Source organism: Staurois parvus, unplaced genomic scaffold (genome assembly GCF_062004578.1).
Source record: "Staurois parvus isolate SC_StPar_1 unplaced genomic scaffold, SC_StPar_1.0 ptg001737l, whole genome shotgun sequence".
Classification (NCBI taxonomy): Eukaryota; Metazoa; Chordata; class Amphibia; order Anura; family Ranidae; genus Staurois; species Staurois parvus.
Window position 1 is genome coordinate 49,415 of NW_028319533.1, and position 20,870 is coordinate 70,284.

General features: G+C 51.1%; 1 protein-coding gene across 5 annotated transcripts in view; it reads right to left on the reverse strand.

Annotated features, from left to right (window-relative positions):
• The window catches only part of ASB2 (ankyrin repeat and SOCS box containing 2), a 66,319-nt gene that overhangs the window by 24,817 nt on the left and 20,632 nt on the right, over nt 1–20,870 (reverse strand). For 4 of the 5 annotated variants that reach the window (XR_016308655.1, XM_089663649.1, XM_089663646.1 and 1 more), the window contains 5 exons: nt 16,888–16,995; nt 8,211–8,377; nt 6,980–7,135; nt 4,496–4,741; nt 2,366–2,540 (listed from right to left, as the gene is read on the reverse strand). Coding sequence is in view for 4 of the 5 variants with exons in the window: in XM_089663646.1 (XP_089519772.1) it covers nt 2,366–2,540; nt 4,496–4,741; nt 6,980–7,135; nt 8,211–8,377; nt 16,888–16,995 (852 nt within the window). In the remaining variant the exon portion in view is untranslated. The remainder of the gene's footprint in view (nt 1–2,365; nt 2,541–4,495; nt 4,742–6,979; nt 7,136–8,210; nt 8,378–16,887; nt 16,996–20,870) is intronic. The other variant, XM_089663648.1, reaches the window with a different exon arrangement.

Sequence of the window (20,870 nt, forward strand, 5' to 3'; positions counted from 1 at the left end):
AGACGGAGTAAAGAGGGGCAAAAAAACGTTGGAATGAGGGGTGAAAAGATGGAGGAATGAGGGGCGGACAGATGGAGGAATGAGGGGCGGACAGATGGAGGAATGAGGGGCGGACAGATGGAGGAATGAGAGGCGGACAGATGGAGGAATTAGGGGCAGAGAGAAGGAGGAATTGGGGGCGGAGAGAAGGAGAAACGAGAGGCGGAAAGAAGGAGGAACGAGAGGCAGAGAGAGGGAGGAACAAGAGGCAGAGAGAGGGAGGAACGAGGGGTGGAGAGAGGGAGGAACGAGGGGCTAAAAGACAGAGGAATGAGGGGCAAAAAGACAGATGAATGAGGGGCGGAGAGATGGAGGAACGAGGGGCAGAGAGATGGAGGAATGAGAGGCAGAGAGATGGAGGAATGAGAGGCAGAGAGATGGAGGAATGAGAGGTGCAGAGATGGAGGAATGAGGGGTGCAGAGATGGAGGAATGAGAGGCTGAGAGATGGAGGAATTAGGGGTGGAGAAAAGGAGGAACGAGGGGAGGAGAGATGGAGGAACAAGGGGCAGAGAGATGGAGGAATGAGAGGCAGAGAGATGGAGGAATGAAAGGCGGAGAAAAGGAGAAATGAGAGGCGAAGAGAAGAAGGAACGAGAGGTGGAGAGAGGGAGGAACGAGAGGCGGAGACAGGGAGGAACGAGAAGCGGAAACAGGGAGGAACGAGAGGCGGAGAGAGGGAGGAACGAGGGACAGAGAGAGGGAGGAACAAGGAGCAGAGAGAGGGAGGAATGAGGGGCAGAGAAAGGGGCGAAAGACGGAGGAAAGAGGGGCGAAAAAACAGTGGAATGAGGGGTGAAAAGATGGAGGAATGAGGGGCGGACAGATGGAGGAATGAGAGGTGGACAGATGGAGGAATTAGGGGCAGAGAGAAGGAGAAATGAGGGGTGGAGAAGCGGAGAGAAGGAGGAATGAAGGCCGGAGAGATGAAGGAATGAGAGGTGGAGAGAAGGAGGAATGAGAGGCGGAGAGAGGGAGGAACGAGGGACAGAGAGAGGGAGGAACAAGGGGCAGAGAGAGGGAAGAACAAGGGGCAGAGAGAGGGGTGAAAGACGGAGTAAAGAGGGGCAAAAAAACATTGGAATGAGGGGTGAAAAGATGGAGGAATGAGAGGCGGACAGAAGGAGGAATTAGGGGCGTAGAGAAGGAGGAATTAGGGGCGGAGAGAAGGAGGAATGAGGGGCAGAGAGAAGGAGAAACGAGAGGCAGAGAGAGGGAGGAATGTGTGGCGGAGAGAGGGAGGAATGAGGGGTGGAGAGAGGGAGGAACGAGGGGTGGAGAGAGGGAGGAACGAGGGGTGGAGAGAGGGAGGAACGAGGGGCTAAAAGACAGAGGAATGAGGGGCGAAAAGACGGATGAATGAGGGGCGGAGAGATGGAGGATTGAGGGGCGGAGTAATGGAGGAACGAGGGGCAGAGAGATGGAGGAATGAGAGGCAGAGAGATGGAGGAATGAGAGGCAGAGAGATGGAGGAATGAGAGGCAGAGAGATGGAGGAATGAGAGGTGCAGAGATGGAGGAATGAGAGGTGCAGAGATGGAGGAATGAGAGGCAGAGAGATGGAGGAATGAGAGGCAGAGAGATGGAGGAATGAGAGGTGCAGAGATGGAGGAATGAGAGGTGCAGAGATGGAGGAATGAGAGGCAGAGAGATGGAGGAATTAGGGGTGGAGAAAAGGAGGAATAAGGGGTGGAGAGATGGAGGAATGAGGGGCAGAGAGATGGAGGAATGAGAGGTGCAGAGATGGAGGAACGAGGGGTGGAGAGATGGAGGAACGAGAGAAGGAGGAATGAAGGCCAGAGAGATAGAGGAATGATGGGCGGAGAGATGAAGGAGTGAGGGGCGGAGAGATGAAGGAGTGAGGGGCGGAGAAATGAAGGAGTGAGGGGCAGAGAGATGAAGGAATGAAGGGCGGAGAGACAGAGGAATGAGGATCAGAGTTATGGAGGAATGATGGGCAGAGAAAAGGCGGAATGAGGGGCGGAGAGACAGAGGAATGAAGGGCAGACAGATGGAGGAATGAAGGGTGGAGAGACGGAGGAATGAGGGGCGGAGATATGGAAGAATGAGGGGCGGAGAGACAGAGGAATGAAGGGCGGACAAATGGAGGAATAAAGGGTGGAGAGACGGAGGAATGAGGGGCGGAGCTACAGAGGAATGAGGGGCAGAGAGAAGGCAGAATGAAGGGCGGACAGATGGAGGAATGAAGGGTGGAGAGACGGAGGAATAAGGGGCGGAGCTATGGAGGAATGAGGGGTGGAGAGAAGGCGGCATGAAGGGTGGAGAGAACAGCTTCCAGTTGGGTAGTATAGGAATGGCGGCACTTACTCGTCATTATCCCGCTTCTTGGCGGCGATGTGGATGGGTAAGAATCCGTCCTTATTCGGCTTGTTGGCGTCCGCCCCTTGCGACAGCAGGAACTCCACGATGTGGTCGTGCCCATTCTTGCTCGCCTCGTACAGGGCGGTGGCGTTGTCATTGGCCTGAGTATTGATATCGGCTCCTGTTAAAGGAACAGTCCACTCATCAGTACACAGCTGAGCTATGCTGTGGAGGGGGCGTGGCCACACACAGCTCCAGAAACTTTACATTCACCACATGCGCCTGACTGTTACAGGCGATTGGACTTCAGACAATATTCAGCTTTTACAGGATTTTTGTTTCCTGAAGTGATTTTATGTGATCAGCTGACATCGACTTCCATATCTGTTCAGAAATTAATTGAGTGATTCAGTCAGGGGACGCAGCACTGGATATATGTAATGACAAGGGACGCTGGGGTAGGCTGGAGGGTCTATTAATGCTGGCTGCTGGGGGATCTATTGTCACTGGTGGGGATCTAATTTTGCGTGGATTTCTATTGTTGCTCGGAGAGATCTACTGTTGAGGGAGGGGGCCATTGTTGCTGGCTACTGGGAGATCTGTTCTTGTTATTAACAAATTCCATACAAATGCCTTAGCAGCACAAAATTATACTTGGTTCTGTATTCTCTAAAAGGGGCGGGACTGGTAGGTGGGCAGTGGGCGGAACTAAGGGTCAGTGCTCAGAGGTGGGTAGGGCATGGCACCAAGGGAGGGTGCTCAGAGGTGGGTAGAGGGTGAAACCAAGGGATGGTGCTCAGAGGTGGGTAGGGGGTGGAACCAAGAGAGGGTGCTCAGAGGTGGGTAGGGGGTGGAACCAAGGGACGTGCTCAGAGGTGGGTAGGGGGTGGAACCAAGGTAGGGTGCTCAGAGGTGGGTAGGGGGTGGAACCAAGAGAGGGGGCTCAGAGGTGGGTAGGGGGTGAAACCAAGGGAGGGTGCTCAGAGGTGGGTAGGGGGTGGAACCAAGAGAGGGTGCTCAGAGGTGGGTAGGGGGTGGAACCAAGGTAGGGTGCTCAGAGGTGGGTAGGGGGTGGAACCAAGAGAGGGGGCTCAGAGGTGGGTAGGAGGTGGAACCAAGGTAGGGTGCTCAGAGGTGGGTAGGGGGTGGAACCAAGGGACGTGCTCAGAGGTGGGTAGGGGGTGGAACCAAGGTAGGGTGCTCAGAGGTGGGTAGGGGGTGGAACCAAGAGAGGGGGCTCAGAGGTGGGTAGGAGGTGAAACCAAGGTAGGGTGCTTAGAGGTGGGTAGGGGGTGGAACCAAGAGAGGGGGCTCAGAGGTGGGTAGGGGGTGGAACCAAGGGATGGTGCTCAGAGGTGGGTAGGTGGTGGAACCAAGGGACAGTGCTCAGAGGTGGGTGGGGGGGGTGGAACAAAGAGAGAGCTCAAAGGTGGGTAGGGGGTGGAACCAAGGACACAGATTGGAAGAAAGGGACACCCCTTCACACAGCACACAGGAACAGAGCTGAGGCTGTCAATCACAGGCTGTGTGCTGGAACTCCCTTCTCTGTCACCTTTTGTGTCTTGGTGTCAGGAAAACTTACCAGAACTGAGCTGATAGCAGAGGAAGGAGACAGCAGACAGAAATGGCGCTTAGTGCTCTGGACTGAGACAAGTACACACTATAGAGGGATGTGCTTTGTTCATAGTTCTCTTTAATGGATGCTTTGAATCAAAGCGCTCGCTCACTCCATCTATTGGTGGCAGAAATGCGCCAACATGCTGCCAAAAAAATGAGGACTGTCCCCAGCAAACCGGGACAGGCAGCAAATATACTTCAAAGGTCCATTAGAATTTGGTTGCTGCCTGTCCCTGTTTGTTGGGGACAGTCCCCATTTTCTTGGTACTGCAGTGGAATGCACGTCAAGCGCATTCAATGAACTGATCTGCATTGCATGAACGCACCTGACGCGCATTTCCGCAAATAGACGTCATGAAGGGACCCTGAGAAGGAGAAGAGTTCCCAGATTGAAACAATGTAACAGGTGAATGTACAGTATGGCCAGCATTAGATTCACACGGTGCTCAGTAAGTAAACCCCTCCCCCCCCCAGACACCCCTTTATGAGATCTGATTTGATCTGGCGAACGGCACCTACCGCACTTCAGGATGTACCGCAGCGCCTCCAGCTGCCCGCTCTGCGCCGCTACAAACAAGGGAGTGATGCCGTAGCAGTTCTTGGCCTCGACCTTGGCGCCGGCTGTCACCAGGATGTCCATGATGTCCAGGGAGTTCCTGGCCACCGCCTCGTGCAGCGCCGTCCAGCCCTGGTTACACCTGTGGTTGACGTCGGCCCTGAACGCCACCAGCGTCCGCACTGCGTCCGCGCTCTTCCGCTCGCAAGCTGCGCAGAACAACCACAACAGTAGACACGTGAGCTGACGATCAAATCAATATGACCCCCCTGCCACCTGCTGTGCTCAGGAGGACGATCTGTCCCATTTATTGAAGGGGAACCTCTATGAAACGTTTTAAATAAGGAGCCACTGAAATCGCTGAACGCAGCTGACCGCCATTTTAATTTAAAATAAATGCGACCCAATCGCTAGAATCCCGCATTGCTTAAAGCAGAAAGATTTTGCTGCAATATTCACCAACTATTGCCCTGCAGTACTTTCTACTGCCACTAGATGTCCTCAGTTCAAAGGCCAGCATCATTCAACCCACTTCCTCTGAGCCTGGGTCATCCTGGACCTGCCCCCAGCCAGTGACCGGACAGTGAAAGGAGAAGCAGCACAGTGATGAGCTCATCTCTCTGTCACTCTGCTCTCTCCTCCTAGCAGCATGCTTCTTACAAGTACATGAACTGCTTGGCTGTTTGTGCTGCTTTTCTTTATTCCACTCTGATCTCTGCTGTACAGAAATTTGATGCCAAGGCAAATTCAACATCCTTCATTTCTTCTGAGCCCAGGTAGTCCTGGACGAGCCCCCATACTTTGACTAGACAGGGAAAGAAGAAGCAGCGCCGTGATGAGCTCATCTCTCTGCCACTCTGCTCTCTCCTCCTAACAGCATGCTTCTTACACATATATGAACTGACTGGAATAAAGAGAAGCAGCACAAATAGCCGATCAGTTCATGTACTTGTAAGAAGCATGCTGCTAGGAGGAGAGAGAAGAGTGACAGAGTGATGAGCTCATCACTGCGCTGCTTCTTCTTTCCCTGTCTAGTCAAAGTATGGGGGCTCGTCCGGGACTACCTGGGCTCAGAAGAAATGAAGGGTGCTGAATTTGCCTTGGCATCACATTTCTGTACAGCAGAGATCAGCCTGGAATAAAGAGAAGCAGCACAAATAGCCAATCAGTTCATGTACTTGTAAGAAGCATGCTGTTAGGAGAAGAGAGCAGAGTGGCAAAGTATGGGGGCTCGTTCGGGACTACCTGGGCTCAGAAGAAATGAAGGATGTTGAATTTGCATTGGTATCAATTTTCTGTACAGCAAAGATCAGACTGGAATAAAGAGAAGCAGCACAAATAGGCAATCTGATCTGTGCTTGTACAGAAATTTGAGGCCAAGGCAAATTCAGCATCCTTCATTTCTTCTGAGCCCAGGTAGTCCCGGACGAGCCCCCATACTTTGACTAGACAGTGAAAGAAGAAGCAGCACAGTGATGAGCTGATCTGTCACTCCGCTCTCTCCTCCTGTCAGCACATGAATTGACTGGCTCCTTGTGCTGCTCCTTCCTTCACTATAGCCCTGCTGTACAGGGACTGCAAGAGGCTGATGCAGGTCACATTCAGGGACTGCTTGGATTTAATAGATTTCATGATACATTCATGAACGGGTCACTAAAGTAAAAAAAAAAATGTGTTAGTTTTGGATGGAGTGGAGGGGGATTAGACCCCCTGTCTGTTTTTTGTTGCTGTCTGCGTCCCCGTTAGGGAGATTCACCTTCTTTATTTGTCCCAGTGACCATTGAAAGTGAAAGAAAATCCTACATTTTTGGTTGTCACCAGAACAGGAACAGAGGGAAAATCTTACAATGGGGACACTAGTGATGGAGACAGCCCGGGATTCCCTCACTTTGGAGGGATCTCCTCTCACTTCCTGTTGTGCAATGGGGCAGGAAGTAAGGGGAGATCTCTACAATGGGGACACAGATGCAATAAAAACCTGACAGGGGTCATAATCTTCCCTTACGCTATCCAAAATGGAAAACAAATGTCCTTTAGCGACACTTGGATACAGAGCTGCATTCGGTTGAGTCATTTATATCTGCCCGGAGTTCAAAAGTCGTTTTCAATCATTTTAAATCTGCAGCTGTCATAAAAATTGGTGATCCTGCCATGAAGATCCTTGTTCAGGCACTTCCTGTTATAGGGTGACAACGCTGTGTTCCTGTCCCCCACTTGCACTCCTGGGTTGTCACCCATTGTGGACATTCCAACACACACGTCACAGACACGGCCCACTCACATGGTCACCATCGGGAAACCCACCCTGAGAAATGCCATTCAGCCATTGCTGGGGTACATGTAGGCATGAAGTGGCTGCATAGAGAAGCACAGAGACCCAGTGAATGGTGATGAGGGGGACCAGGGAAGGCAGCTTTAACATAGGACCAGTTCCTAGAACCTCTCACCTTTATACAGTGGAGTCTCCCTCGTCTTGTTCACAATGTCCGGCTCGGCTCCATACTCCAGCAAGTGATGCAAGCAATCCAAGTGCCCTCTCACAGCAGCAAGATAGAGCGCCGTTTCCTCCAGCAGAGTGCGCTGGTCGATGGTCGTAGGGTACGCTGCGGGAAGGAACAAGCGGAATGTTCGGGGTGAATGTTCTGTGATCTCATACAGCTCAACTCCAGCTTTGGATACAGCGGGGGAGGGGCTCATTTTTATCAATGTGCCCCACACTGGGGAAATTTCCCCTCACTTCCTGTATGGTCTCCAGAACAGGAAGTAAAGGGAAATCTACTCAAGAGGGATACATAGAGAAATCTGCAGAGCAGGGGCGGACTGACCATTCCGGCACTGCCCGAGGGCCTGGGGTCAGTAGGGGGCCCCTTGAGATGCCCCTGGTACCTTTCATAGGCTTTTTTGGGTGTGGTTTGAGATTGGGCAAGGACACAGGGGCCCCATGATCCTCTATTGCCCAGGGGCCCCATGAGTTGTCAGTCCGCCCATTTGTGTAGAGTGTACCTAAGGCTGCATTCACACCTGAGAGTTGCGTTTTCGAGCATTTTTTGGGGCGTTTTGTTGCGCATTTTTGTACAGCGTTTATAAAGCTTTTTTTTAATTAGCCAATAGAGAAAACTTATCATCTGTTTTATCATTTGTTATGTTTTTTCAGCTTTTTCATTCATATTTATTATTTAATTATTAATTATTTATTATAATCCTTGGTGTCCGTGAAAGGAAAACTGCCCCATAGTTGGTGCCAGTGGAAGAAATGGTGCCTCCTTGTTGGTGTCAGTAGGAGGAATAGTACCCCGAGGGCTGGATAGAGGCAGACAAAGGGCTGCATTCGGCCCACGGGCCACAGATTGGAGCCCACTGTAATAGAGGATACAACATTCCACGTGTAGCTGGCAATTCAAATATAAGTGGCATGGACAATACACCTGAGGGGTTGATTACCCGGTTAAAAATACACGTACATTTGTTCTGTGCAAATGGGGCAAAAAAAAACCCCCAAAAAAAGAATGTGAATAGGCTACACCCTGTTCTGTTCGAATGTAAGTCATTGATTTATAACAGAAAATGCCACATTTGGCCACTAGAGGGAGGTAAATCGCACAGAATTGCTCCCTCTGGTGGCCATAGGCGGTATGTTCCTCATGTTATACAGTGTCAGGGCTGTGAGCTGCTACAGACCTTTCAGTAACACCTTCAGGCAGCCCAGGGATCCATAATAGGCCGCCTCGTGCATGGGCAGCCAGCCATCTTTGTTGGACACGTTCAGCCTCTTCCCGGACTTCATGGCGTTGTTCAGGCCCTCCTCGTCTCCCTTCATGATCATCTCCTCGATGGGGTTCGCTTCTCTGCGAGAGACAATGAGGGATCATCACAAAGTGTGCCGTCACCCCAGGGTGAGACTTCCTGGAAGAAAGACCGCCCACTGCTGATCTCTCTCCCTGTGCAGGAAGACTGGTCTGGTCTCCACCCCCTCCTGTAGCTTTCTGTAGTGGGTGGAGCCTGCTGGGCGCCTCCCACAGCTCTGCTCTTGCTTCTTGTGCAGGGAGACTGGTCTGGTCTCCTCCCCTTCCTGTAGCTTTCTATAGTGGGTGGAGCCTGCTAGCCCCTCCCACAGCTCTGCTCTTGCTTCTTGTGCAGGAAGACTGGTCTGGTCTCCACCCCCTCCTGTAGCTTTCTGTAGTGGGTGGAGCCTGCTAGCCCCTCCCACAGCTTTGCTCTCTCCTTGTAGAGGGTGACTGGTCTTGTCTCCGCCCCCTCCTGTAGCTTTCTGTAGTGGGTGGAGCCTGCTGGGCCCCTCCCACAGCTCTGCGCTCTCTCCTTGTAGAGGGTGACTGGTCCTGTCTCTGCCCCCTCCTGTAGTGGGCTGAGCCTGCTGGGCCCCTCCCACAGCTTTGCTCTCTCTCCTTGTAGAGGGTGACTGGTCTCGTCTCCGCCCCCTCCTGTAGTGGGTGGAGTCTGCTGGGCCCCTCCCACAGCTCTGCTCTCTCTCCTTGTGCAGGGTGACTGATCTTGTCTCCGCCCCCTCCCATAGTTCTCTGTAGTGGGTAGAGCCTGCTGGGCCCCTCCCACAGCTCTGCTATGATGATGATGTCACAGCGATGATGTCACTGCTCCTTTTACAAGGTAATATCCAGTATATCCTGCAGGCGCACACATTGGGGTCGGATTATAAAACATTCGTTGGACAAATCTTCCCGTATTTTCTATAATAGAATAAATCCTGTTTCAGCGCCACCTGCTGGTCAAAATGGTCATTTCTTCTGTTTGAGGTCACTCTCAAAACTATACAGCATTTTGGCCAGTAGGTAGAGCGGTCAAAGGTCAACCCGGGGGGGGGGGGGGGGGCATCTGCACCAATGTGTGTGACATTCGTCCAACAAATCTTGTATAAATAGACCCCCGATGTTTTATTTTCCTCCTTTGTTTATTTTATTATTTGATTTTTTTTTTTACAAAGTAGAAAGTACACAGAAAATGAGGTAAAAAAAATGATATTTATGTGAACATTTTTTTTATGTTACTCTTTTCCTGACTTTCTTTCTTACTGCGAATAATTTTAATAATAATTTAAACAATCGTTAATTAACAATAAAAATGAATTTTAAAAAATATTGTATTTACTTATTTTTGTTAATGATTAAATAATAATAATTTACTAATAAATTAAATTACAGAACAAATAATTGTTAATTAACAAGAATAATATAATCATAATAATAACATCAACTATTATTGTTATTATTATTATTCATCATAATAATGAATTCATTAACATTTATCTGATTTGTTATTTCATTTGTTAATTATTATTATTGTTATTGTTATAAAATTATTAGCCAATTAAATAATAAAATTATTAATTATTAACAATAATTATTAGCAATAATAATAATAGCTATCCCTGAGAATGTGACACCTCCCACCGGCCGACTTCTACTCTTCACACATTATTCGGTGAGATCAACCAATGACACCAACATCCCCTCCAGTGACACCAACATCCCCTCCAGTGACACCAACATCCCCTTCAGTGACACCAACATTCCCTCCAGTGACACCAACATCCCCTCCAGTGACACCAACATCCCCTCCAGTGACACCAACATCCCCTTCAGTGACACCAACATCCCCTTCAGTGACACCAACATTCCCTCCAGTGACACCAACATCCCCACGTTTCACTGACATCCCCCTGGTGACACCAACATTCCCTCCAATGATAAGAAAATCCCCTCCAGTGACACAGACATCCCCCCCAGTGACACCCACATCCCAACCAGTGACACCAATATCCCCCAGTGACACCAACATCCCCCCACTGACTCCTACATATCCCCCGGTATATAGGAGCCCGGTATATACAGTATATAGTAGGAGGAGTCCGGTATATACAGTATGTGGTCGCAGCGGAAATTTGGGCGATCGCTTCCGATCGATTGGACGAAGTGCTGGAGAGCCGATCGTGATTCAGATGGAGTGAACGATCGTTCTTTCGGCTCGATTCCCCCTGTACAGGGCGCGCCGTGTGTAGGGAAGCCAATCGATTTCAATGGACTTCCCTGCTACTGAGAATAAAGAATTCCCTGAGGAACCGTTCACATCGAGCATTTTGTGAACAAGCGATTTGTTTTTGCACATTTCCATGCGATGGGTCAAAGTAGCTCATGTAGCGTATTGCCCCATTCCGGGCGTAGGAGCGATGTAGGGCCGGTGTAGGAGCGGTGTAGGATTGGTGTAGGATTGGTGTAGGAGCGGTGTAGGAGCGGTGTAGGGCCGGTGTAGGAGCGGTGTAGGAGCGGTGTAGGGCCGGTGTAGGAGCGGTGTAGGAGCGGTGTAGGAGCGGTGTAGGGCCGGTGTAGGAGCGGTGTAGGATTGGTGTAGGAGCGGTGTAGGAGCGGTGTAGGGCCGGTGTAGGAGCAGTGTAGGAGCGGTGTAGGGCCGGTGGAGGAGCGGTGTAGGGCCGGTGTAGGAGCGGTGTAGGGCCGGTGTAGGATTGGTGTAGGAGCGGTGTAGGGCCGGTGTAGGATTGGTGTAGGAGCGGTGTAGGGCCAGTGGAGGAGCGGTGTAGGATTGGTGTAGGAGCGGTGTAGGGCCGGTGTAGGGCCGGTGTAGGAGCGGTGTAGGAGCGGTGTAGGAGTGGTGTAGGGCCGGTGTAGGAGCGGTGTAGGAGCGGTGTAGGGCCGGTGTAGGAGCGGTGTAGGAGTGGTGTAGGAGCGGTGTAGGATTGGTGTAGGAGTGGTGTAGGGCCGGTGTAGGGCCGGTGTAGGAGCGGTGTAGGATTGGTGTAGGATTGGTGTAGGAGCGGTGTAGGAGTGGTGTAGGAGCGGTGTAGGATTGGTGTAGGAGTGGTGTAGGAGCGGTGTAGGATTGGTGTAGGGCCGGTGTAGGATTGGTGTAGGAGCGGTGTAGGAGCGGTGTAGGGCCGGTGTAGGAGCGGTGTAGGAGCGGTGTAGGGCCGGTGTAGGAGCGGTGTAGGAGCGGTGTAGGAGTGGTGTAGGGCCGGTGTAGGGCCGGTGTAGGAGCGGTGTAGGAGTGGTGTAGGGCCGGTGTAGGAGCGGTGTAGGAGCGGTGTAGGATTGGTGTAGGGCCGGTGTAGGAGTGGTGTAGGGCCGGTGTAGGAGCGGTGTAGGGCCGGTGTAGGAGCGGTGTAGGAGCGGTGTAGGAGTGGTGTAGGAGCGGTGTAGGGCCGGTGTAGGAGCGGTGTAGGAGCGGTGTAGGAGCGGTGTAGGGCCGGTGTAGGAGAGGTGTAGGGCCGGTGTAGGGCCGGTGTAGGAGCGGTGTAGGAGCGGTGTAGGGCCGGTGTAGGGCCGGTGTAGGAGCGGTGTAGGGCCGGTGTAGGAGCGGTGTAGGAGCGGTGGAGGAGCGGTGTAGGAGCGGTGTAGGGCCGGTGTAGGAGCGGTGTAGGAGCGGTGTAGGAGCGGTGTAGGGCCGGTGGAGGAGCGGTGTAGGAGCGGTGTAGGAGCGGTGTAGGAGCGGTGTAGGGCCGGTGTAGGAGCGGTGTAGGGCCGGTGGAGGAGCGGTGTAGGGCCGGTGTAGGAGCGGTGTAGGAGCGGTGTAGGGCCGGTGTAGGAGCGGTGTAGGGCCGGTGGAGGAGCGGTGTAGGGCCGGTGTAGGAGCGGTGTAGGAGAGCTGTAGGGCCGGTGTAGGAGCGGTGTAGGATTGGTGTAGGATTGTTTAGGGCCGGTGACTAATTGCTGCAATGCGATTTCTAAAGTAGTTCTTGTGTGACTTTCTGCAGTTTGTTGCGATTTCACATATAGACTACAATAGAAATCGTTCTGCAAAACTCAAAGGAAGACGCAAGAAATCGCTAGGAAATCTCAAATCTTCAGAAAACGCAATGAAATCGCAACAAAGTGTGGAAAAAGTCACCGCGTTTTCTGAAGATTTGTTTGAGATTTCCCAGCGATTTCTTGCTTATTCCTTTGCGTTTTGCAGAGCGATTTCTATTGTAGTCTATATGTGAAATCGCAACAAACTGCAGAAAGTCACACAAGAACGACTTTAGAAATCGCACCGCAAAAATGTAAAGCAAAACGCAAGAAATCGCTGGGAAATCTCAAACAAATCTTCAGAAAACACAATGAAATCGCAACAAACTGCGGAAAAAGTCACACAAGAACTACCTTTGAAACCGCGTTGCAGCAAATCCCGGATGACATTCACATTCATTAGATGCGATTTCTGATACGATTTCAACTCCCAAATCACACCTGAAATCGCAGCGGTGTGAGCCACGCCTAGACGTACCGCATGCACTACTTTTTTTAATATGCACAGCGACCGCATCGCACGGTATTTTCTATCATGCAGTTTTCTGCGGGCCGCGGCGGGCGAGTGCAATGCGTTGTGACCTGCGTTTGGGGTGTGAACTTTAACTGACCCCCCCGCAGCAGATCGCAAGGGCACTGCGATTGGAATGCGGTGCAGGAAGTTGCACCGGAACGCGGCTCTCCCGCACTGCATTGTAGTGTGAATATATAGTAAATCGATTCTGTGCGCGTCGGGAAAGTGCGCTTTTATTACGCTCGTTCCCAACACGCACAAGTCGCCTGATATTGATCGGTCACATTTATAGCCAATTGATCATCTATTCCATCGATACAATTGAAGACGCAGACGATACAACGTTGCGACTTCAGTCAATATTTTAATCGATGACGGATCTGCGCTCACATCTGCGCCTTTCCTAACGAAGCGACAAACTACAAAATTGTGCGTTTGGCCGCGGGTTTCAAAAACGAACTTCAGTCGCGGGTCGCACATGCGGAGCCATTCATTGTTAGCAAAGCAGTTCTTGTAGTATTTTGGCGATTTGAGCCTTCCGGGTTTTTAAGTGTGCGTTTGTTGTGTGTTTTTACGCACGTTAGGAGATGCGTGGGGGGTGCTGTTAATTATTAGCCCCGCCCCATGTCTGCTAAAGTGCAGCGCGATTCTGTGTGCGTCAGAAAAGTGCACTTTTTTTACGCTTGTTTATGTCGCCTGATATAGATCAGTTAGTGCGTTTCGCAAATATGTGCAAAAAATGCGCAATTGTTTATTAAAACGATACTTTTTCAAAATCGCAGCGAATTGCAGCACTATGCAGTTTCATGTGCGCAAAAAATGCGCTCGTTAGGAGATGCGTGGGGGTGCTGATAACAAATATTAGCCCCGCCCCATGTCTGCAAAAGTGAAGCGCGATTCTGTGCACGCCGGGAAAGTGCGCATTTCTTTACGCTCGTTCCCAACGCACAAGTCGCCTGATATTGATCAGTTACATTTATAGCTGATTGATCGTCTATTCCATCAATACAATTGAAGATGCAGAAGATACAATGCTGCGATTTCAGTCAATATTTTAATCGATGACGTATCTGCGCTCACACCTGCGCCTTTCCTAACAGCGCGCCAAAACACAAAATTGTGCGTTTCGGAAACGCGCTTCAGTCGCGGGTCGCACTTATGGCGCCATTAATTGTTAGCAAAGTAGTTCATGTAGCTTTTTGGCGAATTGAGGCTTCCGGGTGTTTAGCTGCGCACTTCGCTGCGTTTGTTGTGCGTTTCTGCAAGCGTTAGGAGCTGCGTGAGGGGTGTTAACAAATATTAGCCCCGCCCCATGCCTGCTAAAGTGCGCACTCGTTCCCGACAGGCACAAGTCGCCTGATATTGATCGGTTACATTTATAGCCGATTGATCGATCGTCTATTCCATCGATACAATTGAAGATGCAGAAGATACGATCGATGTTGCGGCGTCAGTCTATACTTTACTCGATGACGGATCTGCGCTCACACCTGCGCCTTTCCTTTCCTAAAGTTGTGCATTTGGCCATGCGTTTCAGAAATGTGCTTCAGTCATTGGTCGCACTTATGACGTCATTCATTGTTACGCTCGTTCCCGACACGCACAAGTCGCCTGATATTGATCGGTTACATTTATAGCTGATTGATCGATCATCAATTCCATCGATACAAATGATGATGCAGAAGATAAAACGTTGCGATTTCAGTCAGTATTTTAATCGATGACGGATCTGCGCTCACATCTGCGCCTTTCCTAACACCGCGACTAAACACAAAATTGTGCATTTGGCCGCACGTTTCGGAAACGCGCTTCAGTCGCGGGTCGCACATGCGGCGCCATTAATTCTTAGCAAAGTAGTTCAGTAGCTTTTTGACGAATTGAGCCTTCCGGGTGTTTAGCCGCGCACTTCGCTGCGTTTGTTGTGCGTTTCTGCAAGCATTAGGAGATGCGTGGGGGGTGTTAACAAATATTAGCCCCGCCCCATCTCTGTTAAAGTGCAGCGCAATTCTGTGCGCCTAAGGAAAGTGCGCGTTTCTTTACGCTCGTTCCAGACACGCACAAGTCGCCTGATATTGATCGGTTACATTTATAGCCGATTGATCGATCGTCTATTCCATCAATACAATTGAAGATGCAGAAGATACGATCGATGTTGCGGTGTCAGTCTATACTTTACTCGATGACGGATCTGCGCTCACACCTGCGCCTTTCCTTCTCCTTTCCTGTGCATTTGGCCATGCGTTTCAGAAATGTGCTTCAGTCATTGGTCGCACTTATGACGCCATTCATTGTTGCGCTCGTTCCCGACACGCACAAGTCGCCTGATATTGATCGGTTACATTTATAGCTGATCGATCATCAATTCCATCGATACAATTGAAGATGCAGAAGATAAAACGTTGCGATTTCAGTCAGTATTTTAATCGATGACGGATCTGCGCTCACACCTGCGCCTTTCCTAACACCGCGACTAAACACAAAATTGTGCATTTGGCCGCACGTTTCGGAAACGCGCTTCAGTCGCGGGTCGCACATGCGGCGCCATTAATTCTTAGCAAAGTAGTTCAGTAGCTTTTTGACGAATTGAGCCTTCCGGGTGTTTAGCCGCGCACTTCGCTGCGTTTGTTGTGCGTTTCTGCAAGCATTAGGAGCTGCGTGGGGGGTGTTAACAAATATTAGCCCCGCCCCATCTCTGTTAAAGTGCAGCGCAATTCTGTGCGCCTTAGGAAAGTGCGCGTTTCTTTACGCTCGTTCCAGACACGCACAAGTCGCCTGATATTGATCGGTTACATTTATAGCCGATTGATCGATCGTCTATTCCATCGATACAATTGAAGATGCAGAAGATACGATCGATGTTGCGGTGTCAGTCTATACTTTACTCGATGACGGATCTGCGCTCACACCTGCGCCTTTCCTTCTCCTTTCCTGTGCATTTGGCCATGCGTTTCAGAAATGTGCTTCAGTCATTGGTCGCACTTATGACGCCATTCATTGTTGCGCTCGTTTCCGACACGCACAAGTCGCCTGATATTGATCGGTTACATTTATAGCTGATTGATCGATCATCAATTCCATCGATACAATTGAAGATGCAGAAGATAAAACGTTGCGATTTCAGTCAGTATTTTAATCGATGACGGATCTGCGCTCACATCTGCGCCTTTCCTAACACCGCGACTAAACACAAAATTGTGCATTTGGCCGCACGTTTCGGAAACGCGCTTCAGTCGCGGGTCGCACATGCGGCGCCATTAATTCTTAGCAAAGTAGTTCAGTAGCTTTTTGACGAATTGAGCCTTCCGGGTGTTTAGCCGCGCACTTCGCTGCGTTTGTTGTGCGTTTCTGCAAGCATTAGGAGATGCGTGGGGGGTGTTAACAAATATTAGCCCCGCCCCATGCCTGCTAAAGTGCGCATTTCTTTACGCTCGTTCCCGACACACACAAAGTCGCCTGATATTGATCGGTTACATTTATAGCTGATCGATCGTCTATTCCATGGATACAATTGAAGATGCAGAAGATACGATGTTTCGTATTCAGTCTATAATTTAATCGGTGATCGATCTCTTAGGCTGCGCTCACACCTGCGCCTTTCCTAACAGTGCGCCAAAACATTCCCCGCGCGTTTCAGAATCCCTCTCTGGTCACAGGTCGCACTTAATTGATAATGCCGCCCCAAACGCGGGTAGCGGACAGGCATTGGTCAAGTGACAAAACGCATTACAACCGACCGACAAGGTCCTGGAGGTACTTTGGAGCGATCGTCGTGCGTTCCAGCGATTGGACTGCCCTGGCTGCGACGCGCTTCAACACTTGAAAAACATAAAAAAATGCGAACATTCCCGCTACTCTCGGGTGTGAATGGCGCCCTGTTTGTGATCGCTTGGATCTAAATCGATGGCGAATCGCTGCATGTCATTGGACGCCGTGCTGCTCAGTAGGAAACCGCATTCAGTTCAGTGCTATGCGCCCCATAGACCATTCGACCGCCCCCAACCGATCGATCGATGTGCGATTATGTTGATCCAGAAGAAGCCCCCCAATTATAATAAATCACAACACTTACATGGGCATGCTGGTGCGGAAGTAGCTCCCATCGTATCTCTTGCGGATCACCCCGCCTCGGTCCGGGTTGAGGTTCTGGTTGGCGTCGGCGGCGTTTCCCGGGGGCGACCTGCGTCGGCAAGCGTGGAAGAGAGAGAAATATTCAGAGTAAGAGAAGCAGATCATATCGGACGGAGGAGAGGACGCGGCGGCGGTGGTGTGGTGGGACAGGGACGGGGTGGGGGGGATGGGACGGGGTGGGGGGGGGGGCGGCAGGCGGTGTGATGGGACGGCAGGCAGGCGGTGTGAGTGATGAAGCTCTGAATGGAAGCAGATGGCGGGGGATCAGCTGCTCGCAGCTCGCGATTATTTTTGGCCCCGGGAGGGAGCCGGCCGGGATTTCGATGACCATATAAGACAACAATGGAGTCACATACATATGACAGGTCCAAGGGGCCCCCGGGGGTCACCTCCAGGAGTGAGGCTGGGACTGTCACCTCTCCGGGGGGGGAGGGAGGGCTGCTTACCTTCTCCAGCCGGCAGCGTGTCGCTAACGATCTGTAAACAGCGTGAAGGTACATGCCTGGCGAACGCTCGCACCACGTAGGCGCGCAAAAGCGAACTTTGCGTGTTAACATGCGTTGCGTTAGAGCAGCGGACTCATTTCTATCAGATCCTTGCGCACTAAACTGCACCAAAAAAATGCATGTCATTAAAAAAAAAAAGGCAGCGGACCGAGTCGCACGACAGCGGATGAGACTCCGTTCACATCTGAGCGTTCCGTGAATATGCGCAAAAGCATACGTTTTCATATACACGACACACGGCGGCGTTCACATCTGAGCGTTCCGTGAATATGTGCAAAAGCATATGTTTTCATATACACGACACATGGCGGCGTTCACATCTGAGCGTTTTGTGAATATGCGCAAAAGCATACGTTTTTCATATACGCGACGCACGGCAGCGTTCACTTCTGAGCGTTCTGTGAATATGCGCAAAAGCATACGTTTTCATATACGCGACGCACGGCAGCGTTCACATCTGAGCGTTCCGTGAATATGCGCAAAAGCATACGTTTTCATATACACGACACATGGCGGCGTTCACATCTGAGCGTTTTGTGAATATGTGCAAAAGCATACGTTTTTCATATACGCGACGCATGGCAGCGTTCACATCTGAGCGTTTTGTGAATATGCGCAAAAGCATACGTTTTTCATATACGCGACGCACGGCAGCGTTCACATCTGAGCGTTCCGTGAATATGCGCAAAAGCATACGTTTTTCATATACACGACGCACGGCAGCGTTCACATCTGAGCGTTCCGTGAATATGCGCAAAAGCATACGTTTTTTATATACACGACGCACGGCAGCGTTCACATCTGAGCAATCCGTGAATATGCGCAAAAGCATACGTTTTCATATACGCGACGCACGGCAGCGTTCACATCTGAGCCTTCCGTGAATATGCGCAAAAGCATACGTTTTTCATATACGCGACGCACGGCAGCGTTCACGTCTGAGCGTTCCGTGAATATGCGCAAAAGCATACGTTTTTCATATACGCGACGCACGGCAGCGTTCACATCTGAGCGTTCCGGGAATATGCGCAAAAGCATGCATTTTCATATACATGACGCACGGCAGCGTTCACATCTGAGCGTTCCGTGAATATGCGCAAAAGCATACGTTTTCATATACGAGTCGCACGGCAGCGTTCACAGCTGAAAGTTCCGTGAATATGCGCAAAAGCATGCGTTTTTCATATACGCGACGCACGGCAGCGTTCACATCTGAGTGTTCCGTGAATATGCGCAAAAGCATACGTTTTTCATATACACGACGCACGGCAGCGTTCACATCTGAGTGTTCCGTGAGTATGCGCAAAAGCATACGTTTTTCATATACACGACGCACGGCAGCGTTCACATCTGAGCGTTCCGTGAATATGCACAAAAGCATACGTTTTTCATATACACGACGCACGGCAGCGTTCACATCTGAGCGTTCCGTGAATATGCGCAAAAGCATACGTTTTCACGCGATGCATCGGCGCTGCCATTTCATTGTTAATGGCATCCCAACTGTGGTAAGCAGATGCGTTTTTTTTTCTATTTTGCACGTCAAAGCGCCTGAAAAACGCATGTCGAAAAAAACCCTTTCGAAAGCGAAAAGCAGAATTTTTTTTTTTACAATGGAGTTCAATGGAGAAGCTGCTGAAACGCATGTAGTTGCGTTTTTGCCATGTTTTGCGCTTTTTTATTTTTCCTGCCCAGCAACAAATAAAAAAGGTAAAAAAAAAACCGAAGCAAAAACGCAGTTTAAAAACCTGTGAAGCTCAACGCAGCAAAAGGTACCATAGCTTCTTTGGTGCGCTTGTCGCGCGTAGGACACGCCCGTTCAAATGAATGCGCCGCCCTATGTGTGCGGCACAGAAACGCCCCATAAAAAGCATTGAAAAAAAAAAAAAAACGCATGTTGACAAAATGCCAGGTGTGAACCTATCCTTACCCCAGGTTCACGCCAATGCGTTTTTTTTAGGGTTTCCTATGGGACACGTTCACATGTATGCGGTTTTTTTTTTGAGCCGCTGCGTTTTCAGAAAGCAGAATCGCAATTCGAAATTCGCTCATTCGTCGGAGGTGCGTTGGGTTCATCTGTGGGATGCCGCTGACGACGTACGGCACCGCAATGACGCATGTAACACGCATTACCAGCGGCACACCGCACTAAAACGCATTAAGAAATTCATGCATGTACTTCTCCGCTGTAGGCAGGGGCGGACTGACAACTCATGGGGCCCCCAAGCAATAGGGGATCATGGGGCTCCCAGGCAATAGGGGATCATGGGGCTCCCGGGCAATAGGGGATCATGGGGCTCCCAGGCAATAGGGGATCATGGGGCTCCCGAGCAATAGGGGATCATGGGGCCCCCGGGCAATAGGGGATCATGGGGCTCCCGGGCAATAGAGGATCATGGGGCTCCCCGGCAATAGGGGATCATGGGGCTCCCCGGCAATAGGGGATCATGGGGCTCCCGGGCAATAGGGGATCATGGGGCTCCCAGGCAATAGGGGATCATGGGGCTCCCGGGCAATAGGGGATCATGGGGCTCCCAGGCAATAGGGGATCATGGGGCTCCCGGGCAATAGGGGATCATGGGGCCCCCGGGCAATAGGGGATCATGGGGCTCCCGGGCAATAGGGGATCATGGGGCTCCCCGGCAATAGGGGATCATGGGGCTCCCCGGCAATAGGGGATCATGGGGCTCTCGGGCAATAGGGGATCATGGGGCTCCCCGGCAATAGGGGATCATGGGGCTCCCGGGCAATAGGGGATCATGGGGCTCCCGGGCAATAGGGGATCATGGGGCTCCCGGGCAATAGGGGATCATGGGGCCCCTGTGTCCTTGCCCAAACTCAAAAAAGCCTATGAAAAAGGTACCAGGGGCATCTCATGGGGCCCCCTACTGACCCCGGGCCCTCGGGCAGTGCCTGAGTTTCCAAATGCTCAGCCTGCCCCTGGCTGTAGGCAGTGCTCCTCAACAGACGGTTGTGCGTTCCCGTGGACTGGGGAGTGCGAATGGCACCGCGGCCCCCCGATTCGCATCACGTGCATGTTTTGCGTATTGTGCTAACGCATGTGAAGTCATTCTTATGGCCTTTCTGCTGGCGGGATCAGATTGGTGGGACGCTGGTTGGCCCGACTCCCCGTCTTCAAGTGGACCCGTCATGCCGTGATTGGTGGATCTCTAGCCCCCCCTTGCTGGATCAGTATGGACCCATTGGGGAAAATCGCTATATAAACGCATGTACACTGTTCTGCAGATGGGTAATGGCGGCCTGGAAAGGCAAAAGGATTCTTAAAGTGGCGCCATTAGGAGGAATGTGGACCCCATTGTCTGCGTCCCCCATAGACCCATGATCTCCGGGTTATAAACAGACCCCCCCAGAGCGCTGTCATCCCATTGGCTGCTCCAGGACGCTGCATTTTGTACAT